A 13,132-nucleotide genomic window follows, 5' to 3' on the forward strand; every position below is an offset into this window, starting at 1 on the left:
GTGTGGCATTTCTCTAACTCGCTCGGGTACAACACCTTTATTTGAGATAGGAAGGCTAGATGGAACCGACTGACTAGTTCTTCTCACAAGTCACATACGATTTGGTAGTTTCCTGAGGTCAGGCTTTTGTTACGTAGCACAGAATACTCTGGGCTTATTTCAGAATGCCTATGTTTCCTTGGGTATGTCTTAGAATGATTATTTTCCCCCTCTTCCTGCCTGAAGCATGAGATAATTGTTCTCCAGTCTTCATCATGAGAGTCTGGTGGGTCTCCTGGAGGTAAATCTCATGAAAATACGGGTGCTGCTCCCATGATAAGACTGGGCTCCCAGGAGTTTTTAAGTTGATGGGTGCTGACGAGTTGATGGGTGCAGCACACCAACATGGCACAAGTATACATATGTAACAAACCTGCACGTTATGCACATGTACCCTAGAACTTAAAGTTGTAAAAAAAAAAAAAAAAAAAAAGACTCAAGCTTGTCCACCATTAGCCTCCAGCAATTTGTTAATCACTGTTCACCTATCAGTTGCTGGCTCCAGTGGCTTCTGCTTCTCAAAATCTGATCCTCTGTATTTGCTGTGTCTCCAGTTTTGGGGGCATTGCTTTAGCCCTATGAACTCAATTCTCTGATGGATCTAAGAAGAGTTACTGATTTTCAGTTTGTTCAACTTTCTGTTGTTGTGAGGATAGGAGTAACAAGGTCTTTAGATGTTGGAGTAGAAACCACAAATATATATATGTGTGTGTGTATATATATTTGTATATATATGTGTGTGTATATATATATATGTACTATTTCTCATTATCAAGTTTTATTTTCCCCAAACAAATGCTGGATAGTTATAAAAGCTATACAGCATATTTGTCCACTAATTTCATCATTTTCATCATTTCTGTGCTTCTCAATTCACTCTTCTGGTTAATGATTTTTATATCACTACTTCTTTGTGTGCATGGTTATTATTTATTGGATGCCAGACACTGAATTTTACATCATTGAATGTTGTATTTGTTTGTATCGCTTTAAACAATGTTGGACCTTGGTATGCCATTCAATAAAATTACTTAGCAGCAGGCTTTTCTCTTGCCTGCTTGGCACTGGGTCTTTCTCTTTTAAACTTTTTTAGTATAAGACCAGAACAGCCTTGAGTCTGTCAGCCTCATTCTTTAGGTATACCTTTCTATCTGGTGTTTTCTATACTAATAGGTGTTCCGCACTGGCAGGTGAACACACAGTTCCCAGCCCTGGATGAGCTCAAATAATTGGGACATTGCTTTGTAGGGGTTCCTTTCTAAACCTCAGGTAGTGTCTGGTCATGCTTGTGCAGATCAGGACTTAGCCAAAGATTTACACGGAGAGTTCTGCAAATCTCTGCCTCTCTCCTCTCTCCTATTATCCCACCTAAATTATACCCACAATGGTCGCCATATATACTTATTTTTCTTCTACATTGTAAGCAGGAATAATTGTAGGGCTCACATGTTGTAACTGAGCGAGTTACAGAGAAACGCCACACTCTGAGACGAATTCAAGAGTCCTTTATTAGCCGGCAACTGAGAGACGGCTAGTGCTCAAAATTCTCTCAGCCCCGAAGAAGGGGCTAGATTTTCTTTTATACTTTGGTTTAGAAAGGGAAGGGGAGGAGTCTAGTTAAAACAATCTTAGATAAGTAAAGCAAGCAAAAAGTTAAAAGAATAGTTACAGGAAAGCAAACAGTTCCAGGTGCAGGGGCTTTAAATCTATCACGAGGTGATAGTTGTGGGGCTTTGAGTGTTATCAACCGGACGAATTTCTAGGAACTGCAGATATCGCTTGCCACAGTATCTTATCAGTTAATTGCATCCTTGGATGTGCCGGGAGTCTGCTTGCACAAGTTAGGTCCTTGAGGAAGGGGTTGGGTAAGAAACTGTAAGTGAAGGAGCCAAGATGGAGTCTGTCTGGCTCTCAGCTAAGGGAGCGTCAATTCAGGTTAAAACAAGGTGGGGTATCACATTCCCCATTGTGTTTTTGGGAATCAAATCATTGATTCCTCAGTTATAACGAGGGGATTTTATTGCATTTTAAGATATGTAAGCTTGAAAGAAGCTATGCGTTGTTTTGCAAAGTTAAGAAACCAATTTAATATACAAGGCTCTCAGACTAAGCCTAACAATAGGAGGAGAAGGGGTCCAGCTAACCTAGTGATTAAGTAATTAGCCACGGATTCCAGTTAAACATGTTTTGGTACCGGGGGGTGTTATTTTCTCGTTCTTGCTGGTGTCTATCTAGGTTTTCTTGAACTTTTTGGAGAGTATCTTTTATGACTTTAGACTGATTGGCATAGAAGTAACAGAACTTTTTGGAGAGTATCTTTTATGACTTTAGACTGATTGGCATAGAAGTAACAGCTCTTTCTTAGAGCGGCACATAATCCTCATTGAGAGAGAAATAGCAGATCTAAGTCTTGGCGGTTTTGAAGAGCTACTTCAGCTAGAGACTTCACTTGGGTATGTAGTATATTTATGGCTGATTGAAGATTACTTAAATCAGCATCTACTTGTTGAGACAGGGACATTAGTCCAGTTTCTCCCTGAACCAGGGCAGCCGTGCCGACGGCTGCTGATCCAGCTATGCTAAGGCTGGCCAGGAGGGGTACAAGGAGTAGCGCGGCTTGGTGTAATTCAGGGGGAGAAATGATAAGTTGTCCTTCTGGCCCACTATTCACATAGACCTGGGGGAGTATATGAGCCAACACAGACAGGAGAGGTCCTGGTTCAGTCCCATTGATGCAGCGAGTGAGACCTGAAGTGCAGGCTAACCAGGTATTGTTAGGTGCCTGGTCGAGACTGAGGTGCTTAAGGAGGTAAGCATAGACTGATTACAGGTAGCTTGAAAGGGAGAAGCAGATAAGTTATATCCAGTGCTAATTAGACAAGAAGCCTTTCCAGACACGTCTCTTAATGTGAGGGCATGGGGGCGTGTATGACAAGAAAGAGAGCCAATTTTAAGTGCGGCTTCTACTCCTAATCCAACATAACATGGAGGTTTGGCCTTTAGGCACAACCAACAATCTTGGGCTAGTTTAGGCTAGGTGAGATTGAGGAGGTGATGTACCCCGCCTAGAATGGACTTCAGGCTGGGTTGGAGGTGCTGTCATTGCAGCTGAGGTTTGCGAACCAGGAGTGGCAGTGGGACAGTTAAATCGACCTTGTCTGGGTATTTTTGGAACACAGGGTCACCTAAATGAGTTAAAGGCCTGATTGGCTTAGGAGGGCTCCATGGGACCAGGATTTTTTTTTGGATGGTGAACATAGTTCCAACATCAAATCCTGGGCTATAAAGCCTTAATCCCTATGACATGCCATAATATCACTGAGCTAAATGGAAAGGGTTGAAGATTGGGTTGATCCCCCAGAGTAGGTGGCCAAAGTTACACATGTCCAGTCAGGGCAGAAAAACTGGTAAGAATCTCGACAACTAGAGTCAGGGTGATTTCCAGGACAGAGGTAAAAGTCAACATTCTGAAGTCCTTTTCTGCACCTTTGGAATTTTCACATCCAGTCTGGCTTTGGGAGTGTCCAAATCCCGCAGCAAGGTCGATGTTCCCTGCTGCTATGACAGGCAGATTGCATTGTTCTTCATGGGGCACGGGCAGGCCCTGGGAACAAAGCACATAAATCGACTGCAAAAGAGACTTCCTTGGAGGTTCCTGCCTTCCAAGTAGTGTTTGCAGACACACGTCCTGTTGTGAAAGAAGTGAGGAGGAAAGAGTAGGATGGGGCAAAAGCATAATGGGCAGAAACAAACAATAGAGGTAAATAAAAAGAATTAATCTGATGGCTTCAGTTGACTTAGGCACAGTTTTAAGGAGCCTGGCCCAGGCTTTGGGACCCATGTTTCTTGTTGGGCTCTGTTGGCCTTTTTGATGTGAGAGTGATGAATCCCAGCTGGAATGCCATCCACTTTCAGAGCTGTTGGTGTGTTGAGGATGACGGTATGAGGTCCTTTCCAGGTAGCAGTGAATCCTTCTTTCTGAAACTTTTTAACGTACACCAGGTCACCCAGCTGTAAAGAGTGGCAGGGCCCCGTCTGGTCAGGAACTGGATTAGGGTGAGCTCCCTGGACAAGTGGCTGGATGATGTCTTGTACCTGTTGGAGAGACTTCCTTATTTTTACTGGCCTGAAGATCTGAAGCCTGTTTTTCCTCCTCTGGGGAATATTTTGGATGATCTGGCAAGTCAGGTTGTGGAAAGGACACTGCAGGCAGCAGGGTCAGAGGCGCGACTGGGAGTCAAGCTGCTTCCTGGGCTGTAGAGTCTGCTCTTTGGTTACCACGGGCAATGGCCATGTCTTCTTTTTGATTTCCTTTGCAGTGAATTACAGCCACCTGCTGGCAGTGCTTGGGCCTACAGTATATCCATCTTCATAGTGACGGCAGCACCAACCTTTCAAACTCCCTGCTCAAGAAAACTGCTACTGTCTTTAAACACGGTGGCGTCTGCCTCCTTTAAAGGCACAACCTGCAGATGAGGTCGGCCGGTTTCTGTAGTCTCCAACAGTTCTTGGCAGTCATGGACAGGTGTGGTAATGTCTGCCTCTTGGTGGTGGGAGTGGGGATTCGCAAGATGGCTTCCTTCCGGGCGCTGGTGAGTGCTCTTTTTCCTTTGTTTATCTTGTACCTTAGGTAGGACACTCTGGGAAGAAAAAGCTGGGCCTTTTTGGCTGAGACCCAATACCCAAGCTCCTGAAGGAGGTAAAGTAGGTCCCTAGTATATTGCAGGCAGCTGTCAGTAGTTTCAGTAGCTGATAAAAGTTGTCTACGTACTGAAGAAGAGCACAATTGGGGTGACTGGCTCGGAATGGCATAAGATCCTGTTGGAGGGCTTCCCCAAAAAAGGTGGGGGGATTTTTAAAGCCTTGAGGTAACCGAGTCCAACTTAATGGGATGGTGTCTTCTGAGCCAGGATCTGTCCATTCAAAAGCAAAGATAGGTTGGCTTTTGGGGGCCAGAGGAATAGCAAAGAAGGCATCCTGTAAGTCAAGGACAGTGTATACTGTATGTTCTGGTGGGAGCAGGCTGAGTAAAGTATAAGAGTTGGGGACAGTTGGATGGACAGTAACTGTCTGCTTGTTAACCTCCCTCAAGTCCTGTACAGGCCGGTAATCATTTGTTCTGGGTTTCTGGACTGGCAAAAATGGAGTATTTCAGGCAGACTGACATGGTGTGAGTATGCCAGCTTGTAATAGTCACTGAATATGGGGATCGATCCCTTCTGTAGCCCGCTGACTCATAGGATACTGTTTTACCTGGACTGGCATGGCAGTGGCCAGAAGTTCTACAACTACCAGTGGATGATGCTTTGCTAGCCAGGGTCCCCTGGCTAGTGCTCTGTGATGGGGTCCCTTCCTTTTAGGCTTCCTGGATGGCCGCCACTAAGATTTTCGCTTGTCTTTTGGATGCTTTCTCAGTGGCCTTTTCAGCTGCCGCAGCTGCCTATTTTTGTTTTTCAAACTCTCGATTGTCAAAAACTTTCTGGGTACTTCTAAAAGCTGGCTAATGTTCATTCCAGCAAATCCCTCCAGCTTTTGCAATTTTCTTTTAATATCAGGAGCTGCCTGAGCCACAAATGCCAAATTAATGCATTGCTATTCTAGGGAGACGCCGGGTCAAAGGGGTGTAAATCCAGTAGGCCTCCTGGAGGCGTTCTAAAAATGCTCCAGGTGACTCATCAGGCCCCTGGACAACTTCAGTTGTCTTAGACAGATTCATGGGTTTTTGAGCAGCTCCCTTGATGCCCACAAGGAGATACCGGTGAAAACCATCTAAAGCCCTCCTTCCACCTGAGGAGTTAGGATCCCAGTTAGGCCAGGTAGAGGGAAAAACCTCCTCGAGGAAGTTTTGGGCTTCCCCCTCGGGTCTACTGGCTGATGTATGGAAATACTTTCTGGCTTCTCTTCGGATACGATCCCTCTCTTCAGAGGTGAAGAGGGTTAAAAGGAGTTGCTGACAATCATCCCAGGTGGGCTGGTGAGTCCGGAGCACGGACTCCATCAGTGAGGTCAGAACCTGGGGCTTTTCAGAGAAGAGGGGATTATGAGCCTTCCAGTTGTACAGGTCAGAAGTAGAGAAAGGGACATAAATTAAGAATGGAGCTGAGCGCTCATCACCCGAAGGGATTTGTGCCTCTCTCAGCAGGAGGAGGGGGGCTACCTCCTCCTGCCATGGCCACAATCAGGAAGCAATAGGAAGGGACACCACAGGAGATGTAGTCAAGGGGACAAGGGAAGATTCTGGGGGAGCAGGAGGGTTATAAGGCGGTGGAACTGTGTAAAGAAAACTTTCCTCTTCTTCAGAGAGAGGCAATATAGGAGGAGCCAAGGGAGCTGAGGATCAGGACAAAAGTGTGGTCTGGCTTAAAAGGACCTTGGAGGTAGGATTATGAACGGTGCATGAGCGGAGCCAAGGGGAAGGGCTCCGGACCAAGCTCAGGCATTGATCAATGTAGGGAAATTGATCAGGGTGACTGGGAGTTCCAGCAATGACCCGCCACACAACCTGAACAGCTGTGAGATTCAGTGACCCTTCTGGGGGCCACCCAGTTCCAGACTGTGGCCATTTTACTTCACAGAGTGTCCGGAGTTTGCCTTTTTTAAGGTGGACCCCATAATCCTCTGGGAAACCCAGGGAGAAATTTTGTAACATACATTGGAGAGGGCTCCAGTCTTTATGAGGCTGGGAAGAAGAGTTTCCCATTCTGGAGGCAATTTAACAAGGTTTGAGCAGAAATAGTAAACCCAGCACAGACAGATAAATTCATGACCTGGGGGCCTGTAGTATAGGAAAGACAAAAGTATTATAACCAGAAGAAGTATGAAAACAACAATAGTCAACACTTCTTGCCACATAAGGACTGTCTCTTTAAGCTTTGAGATCTAGCGGGAGGACAAGAGGTGGGTCCAAGGCCAGTGGGACCTACGTGATCCCCCCCCTCCTTTTTAACCTATAGCCTACATATCTTTGGTGTCTCCACGACTTGAAGGTAAAAAGTTAAAACTTGGCCTTTTCTTTTAAGGGTTTAAAAAGGGAGGACGGAGCCAAGTCTTGGAGACGCTGGACTTGCTGCGACACAGGAAAACGAGATGTATGGGGTTAAGGCTGGGGATGAAGAGGAAAAGGGGCCACTCAGATCTTTTCAGGCTGGGAGGAGGCGTGCTGGGCAGCGCTGGGTCACCAGGGTGACTCTGCCGTTCCCCTGCCCCACCTCCAGGCCCCGTCAGGCACTGCAAGCCTGGCTCAGAAGCCTGGCCCTGGGCCAAGGTCACCGCAGCAGCCTGGGCCCCTGCGTTCTGAGCCGGGTGCAGATGCACTGGTGCTCGGGGAAGTTGGGGGCTTTGACGCCTGAAGGTGCAGGAGCCGGGTGCCCGCGGGGGTCTTTGGGGCAGGAGGTCCGGCACCATCACCCTCCACTCCTCGCTTGTGGGTCAGGAGCCCCTGCCTTGGGGAAGGAGGCTGTTTTTTTCGTAAAGTGGCAGAGGTGTGCCTGGCCCCTGGGTCTGGCAGCCCGAAGAGACATGCCTGAGACCTCTGGACAGAGTAGAGCAGTATGGGTGGAGGTTTCCCTGCACAGTGCCTTGTCCAGGGGCATGGAAAAAGTTATGGGATGACAGAAAAGATGAGCAAGGAGGTCTGAGGGGTGGCTATTTTGAATCCACCACTGGTCTAATGTGGAGGTGGTCTAGTCACTTGGGCATGGTGTGTGGCAATCTAAAAGCCAGCAACCTTTATGGTGCCAGAAATTCCAAACGGGCGAATGTTTCCCACACTCTTTCCCATAACAACACCTGATTTGTTTCTGACAGAAAGGGCAGGACTGAGATGTCCAGCCCAAACGACTGATGAGAAATTTGACCTCCTGTGATAGAAAATCAGTACTGAGGACCTTGAAGAAGTTCTTATCCAGTTGTCTGGGGCAGTATCGACGATCTGACATACAAAATGTTACCAAACAAGACAATAGACCCTGGGCATATAAACAATTATGACATTTTTTTAATAGACAGACAAAGGGAGAGGGTCCCATGATAGGATCAGTCAGATGCTCACCTGGCCACTCCCCATGAGGGTACTTAGGCTCCTCTTAGCATTGGCGGGCTGGTATAAATCCCCGGCTTGGATCGAGCTATGCCCGATGCTGCCTTAAGCCTTATGAGGTCCCTACGGAACTGCAGGTGAAGGCCCACTCGAACTCTGTAACTTTCACCGTAGAGCTACAAACTGGAAATTCAAGTGCAAGCCCTTGAACTCCACATTCACGTACTCATTCACACGGAATTTATAACAGTTTTCTTATTCCCGTTCCAAAACAGAGGTCTCTGGGAGACCTGAATGAGAGAAGGAGAAGGATAGAGAAAGACAGAGGTGGGGAGAAAGAGAGAGAGAAAGAGAGATAGACAGACTAGTCTTAACAGAGAGGCCTAACAGAAAACCAGGACTCTGTCCTCCAGCATCCTGGAATGCGGGCAGAGTCAAAAAGGGAGGGCCCTTGTCAGAGCCGCTTTCCCCTGAGAGAAGGAAAGTCAGATCTGACTTACCTTCCCAGGATCAGAAACTGAGGACTCAGGAGTTGAATTTTTGTGGGCACACACTGGTGGCCGATCCGTTTCCCTGTGGAAGACAGGGTCTTATGGGCCCCTGGAACATCTTCAGGTGGCGCCTCCCCTATAAGTCCGCTGTTTGCCCTGGGGGAGCCTGGAACGAGTCTGGCTCTCATCCAGTGGCAAAAAATCTCACTGGGGCCTCCAAATGTTGTAACTGAGCAAGTTACAGAGAAACGCCACACTCTGAGATGAATTCAGGAGTCCTTTATTGGCTGGCGACTGAGAGACGGCTAGTGCGCAAAATTCTCAGCCCCAAAAAAGGGGCTAGATTTTCTTTTATACTTTAGTTTAGAAAGGGGAGGGGGGAGTCTAGTTAAAACAATCTTACAGAAGTAAAGCAGGTAAAAAGTTAAAAGAATAAATGGTTACAGGAAAGCAAACAGTTCCAGGTACAGGGGCTTTAAATCTATCACAAGGTGATAGACGCGGGGATTTGTGTGTTATCAACCGGAGGAAATCCTAGGAACTGCGGATATCGCTTGCCACAGTATCTTAGCAGTTAATTTCATCCTTGGATGTGCTGGGAGTCTGCTTGCAAAAGTTAAGTCCTTGAGGAAGGGGACGGGTAAGGAGCTGTAAGTGAAGGAGCCAAGATGGAGTCTGTCTGGCTCTCTCAGCTAAGGGAGCGTCAATTCAGGTTAAAACAAGGTTAGGTATCACACACATACTTTGTATCTTCTTCGTTGAGATCCCAGTCCTTCATTGCTTCTTCCCCAATGCCTGAAAATTGTGTTACTGTTTTCATATATTGCATCTGGTTTTCTTCTTGTTGAAAGCAAGAAAAAATTCTGGTCATTTCATTAGATCATAGCATGAGGCAGAAATCAGGCTCCTTCTTAATTTAGTAAATGGCTTATAATCAATTCTATTAATATTTACTTAGATTCTCAAATTCTCCAGGAATGATACCCCAAAAATTCATATTCATACATGACATGCTTCATTTCTTGATTGAGCCAACAACATCTGTTCAGTCAATCTTGACTTTGGAAGAGCTCAGAGCAAAAGTTCCTAGCAAGGTCTTTTATGTTTCTCTTGCTATATGACCAGAACCAGTTGTTTAGACATTTATGCCAGGTAAAGGTGTTTTAGTCTGTTCAGTCTCTTGTAACAAAAACCGTAAACTGAGTTGCTTATAAACAACAGAGATTTATTCCTCGTAGTTCTGAAGGCTGAGAAGTCTAAGATCCAGATGCCAGAACATTCAGAGTCTGGCGAGGGCTGCTTTCTGGTTCCTAGAGGGTGTCTTCTAGCTGCGTCCTCATGTGGCTGAAGGGTCAAGACAGCTGTTTGGGGCCTCTTTTATAAGCGCACTCATCGCATTCATGGGAGTTCCAACTTGTTGACTTAATCATCTCCCAAAGGTCCCACACCTTTCAAAACCACCATATTGATGATTAGATTTCAACATAGGAATTTTGAGGGTTACAAACATGCAGACTACAGCAAAAGCCATTGGTAGACACAATGGCCCTTGGGGCCATGAGGGATTTTAGATTGAAAAAAATGTTTTTATTATACTTTAAGTTCTGGGATACATGTGCAGAAGGTGCAGGTTTGTTACATAGCTATACATGTGCCATGCGGGTTTGCTGCACCCATCAATCCGCTATCTACACATTAGGTATTTCTCCTAATGCTGTCCCTCCCATAGCCCCCCACTCCCCAACAGGCCCCAGTGTGTGATGTTCCCCTTCCTGTGTCCGTGTGTTCTCATTGTTCAACTGCTACTTATGAGTGAGAACATGTGGTGTTTGGTTTTCTCTTCTTGTGTTAGTTTGCTAAGAATGATGGTTTCCAGCTTCATCCATGTCCTGATAAAGCACAGGAAGTCATCCTTTTTTATGGCTGCATAATATTCGATGCTGTATTATGTGCCACATTTTCTTTGTCCAGTCTATCATTGATGGGCATTTGGGTTGGTTCCAAGTCTTTGCTATTGTGAACAGTGCCACAATAAACATACGTGTGCATTTGTCTTTATAGTAGCATGATTTATAATCCGTTGGGTATATACCCAGTAATGGGATTGCTGGGTCAAATGGTATTTCTGGTTCTAGATCCTTGAGGAATCGCCACACTCTTTCATAATGGTTGAACTAATTTACACTCCCACCAACAATGTAAAAGCGTTCCTATTTCTCCATATCCTCTCCAGCATCTATTATTTCCTGACTTTTTTTTTTTTCTTTGCTTCAAGTTTTAATCAAAGCTTTTATATAAGATTACTTTATTCCTGCATCTTCTCAATTGTTTCTTCCTTGTATTTGCCCTTTTCCTTTCCTACTTGGCGAGATTTGGCTTTCCGTTCAAGGATCTTTTTGCGGTCTTTGTCCAGTTTTAGCCTAGTGATAACCACCTTGCTGGGGTGAATGCCTACGTGGACCGTTGTGCCATTAGCCTTTTCCCGCTGCACCCGTTCAATGTAGATAACATACTTCTTCCTGTAAACCTGGACTACTTTGCCAACTTGCTGACCTTTATAGTGTCCTCGTACAACCTGAACTTCATCATCCTTTCGGATGGGCATGGATCGCACGTTGTACTTCTGTCTCAGCTCTTTGGAAAGAGGGGAAGACATAATCTTCCTGCGAATGTGGGAAGGTGCATTGAAAAGGCTTTTGCGATTCTTGCTTCGAAGTCACAAAGGGATTAAACTTCATTTTGGCCGCTCCCACTTCGGTGATGGCCACAAAAGGGAAAAGCTATTTCCTGACTTTTTAATGATCGTCATTCTAAATGGCATGAAATGGTATCTCATTGTGGTTTTGATTTGCATTTCTCTGATGACCAGTGTGATGAGCTTTTTTTCATATGTTTGTTGGCTGCATAAATATCTTCTTTTGAGAAGTGTCTGTTCATATCCTTCACCCACTTTGATGGGGTTGTTTTTTTCTTGTGAATTTGTTTAAGTTCTTTGTAGATTCTGGATATTAGCCTTTTGTCAGATGGATAGATTGCAGAAATTTTCTCCCATTCTGTAGGTTACCTGTTCACTCTGATGACAGTTTATTTTGCTGTGCAGAAGCTCTTTAGTTTAATTAGATCCCATTTTCTATTTTGGCTTTTGTTGCCATTACTTTTGGTGTTTTAGTCATGAAGTCTTTGCCCATGACTATGTCCTGAATGGTATTTCCTAGGTTTTCTTCTAGGGTTTTTATGGTGTTATGTCTTACATTTAAGTCTTTAATCCATCTTGAGTTAATTTTTGTATAAGGTGTAAGGAAGGGGCCCAGTTTCAGTCTTCTGCATATGGCTAGCCTGTTTTCCCAACACCATTTATTAAATAGGGAATTCTTTCCCTATTGCTTGTTTTTGTCAGGTTTGTCAAAGATCAGATGGTTGTAGATGTGTGGCATTATTTCTGAGGCCTCTATTCTGTTCCATTGGTCTATATATCTGTTTTGGCACCAGTACCATGCTGTTTTGGTTACTGTAGACTTGTAGTATACTTTGAAGTCAGGTAGCGTGATGCCTCCAGCTTTGTTCTTTTGGCTTAGGATTGTCTTGGCTATGCGGGATCTGTTTTGGTTCCATATGAAATTTAAAGTAGTTTTTTCTAATTCTGTGAAGAAATTCAATGGTAGCTTGATGGGGATAGCAATGAATCTATAAATTACTTTGGGCAGTATGGCCATTTTCATGATATTGATGCTTCCAATCTATGAGCATGGAATGTTTTTCCATTTGTTTGTGTCCTCTCTTATTTCCTTGAGCAGTGGTTTGTAGTTCTCCTCAAAGAGGTCCTTCACACCCCTTGTAAGTTGCATTCCTAGGTATTTTAATCTCTTTGTAACAATTGTAAATGGGAGTTAACTCATGATTTGGCTGTTTATTATTGGTATATAGAAATGCTTGTGATTTTTACACATTGATTTTGTATCCTGAGACTTTGCTGAAGTTGCTTATCCTAAGTTGCTCCTTAAGTTGCTCCTTATCAGCTTAAGGAGATTTCGGGCTGAGATGATGGGGTTTTCTAAACATACAATCATGTCATCTGCAAACGGAGACAATTTGACTTCTTCTTTTCCTAATTGAATACCGTTTATTTCTTTCTCTTGCCTGATTACCCTGGCCAGAACTTCCAACTGTATGTTGCATCAGAGTGGTGAGAGAGGGCATCCTTGTCTTGTGCTGGTTTTCAAAGGAAATGCTTCCAGTTTTTGCCCATTCAGTATGATATTGGCTGTGGGTTTGTCATAAATAGCTCTTGTTATTTTAAGATACGTTCCATCAATACCTAGTTTATTGAGAGTTTTTAGCATGAAGTGGTGTTGAATTTTGTCGAAGGTCTTTTCTGTATCTATTGAGATAATCATGTGGTTTTTGTCATTGATTCTATTTATGTGATGGATTACGTTTATTGATTTGCATATGTTGAATCAACCTTGCATCCCAGGGATGAAGCTGACTTGATCGTGGTAGATAAGCTTTTTGATGTGCTGCTGGATTTGGTTTGCTAGTATTTTATTGAGGATTTTCACATTGA

At 44.5% G+C, this 13,132-nt stretch overlaps 1 protein-coding gene across 1 annotated transcript; it reads right to left on the bottom strand.

The window, feature by feature from the left end:
* Positions 1–10,819: 10,819 nt before the first annotated feature.
* On the bottom strand, positions 10,820–11,349 carry LOC102140868 (large ribosomal subunit protein uL24). Its single transcript, XM_045379768.3, is given in 2 exon segments — positions 10,820–11,282; positions 11,284–11,349. Coding segments are annotated over 2 exon segments (432 nt in total). The 5' UTR covers positions 11,307–11,349; the 3' UTR covers positions 10,820–10,873.
* Between the last annotated feature and the right edge of the window lie 1,783 nt (positions 11,350–13,132).

This window comes from Macaca fascicularis, chromosome 19 (assembly GCF_037993035.2).
Source record: "Macaca fascicularis isolate 582-1 chromosome 19, T2T-MFA8v1.1".
Taxonomy (NCBI): Eukaryota; Metazoa; Chordata; class Mammalia; order Primates; family Cercopithecidae; genus Macaca; species Macaca fascicularis.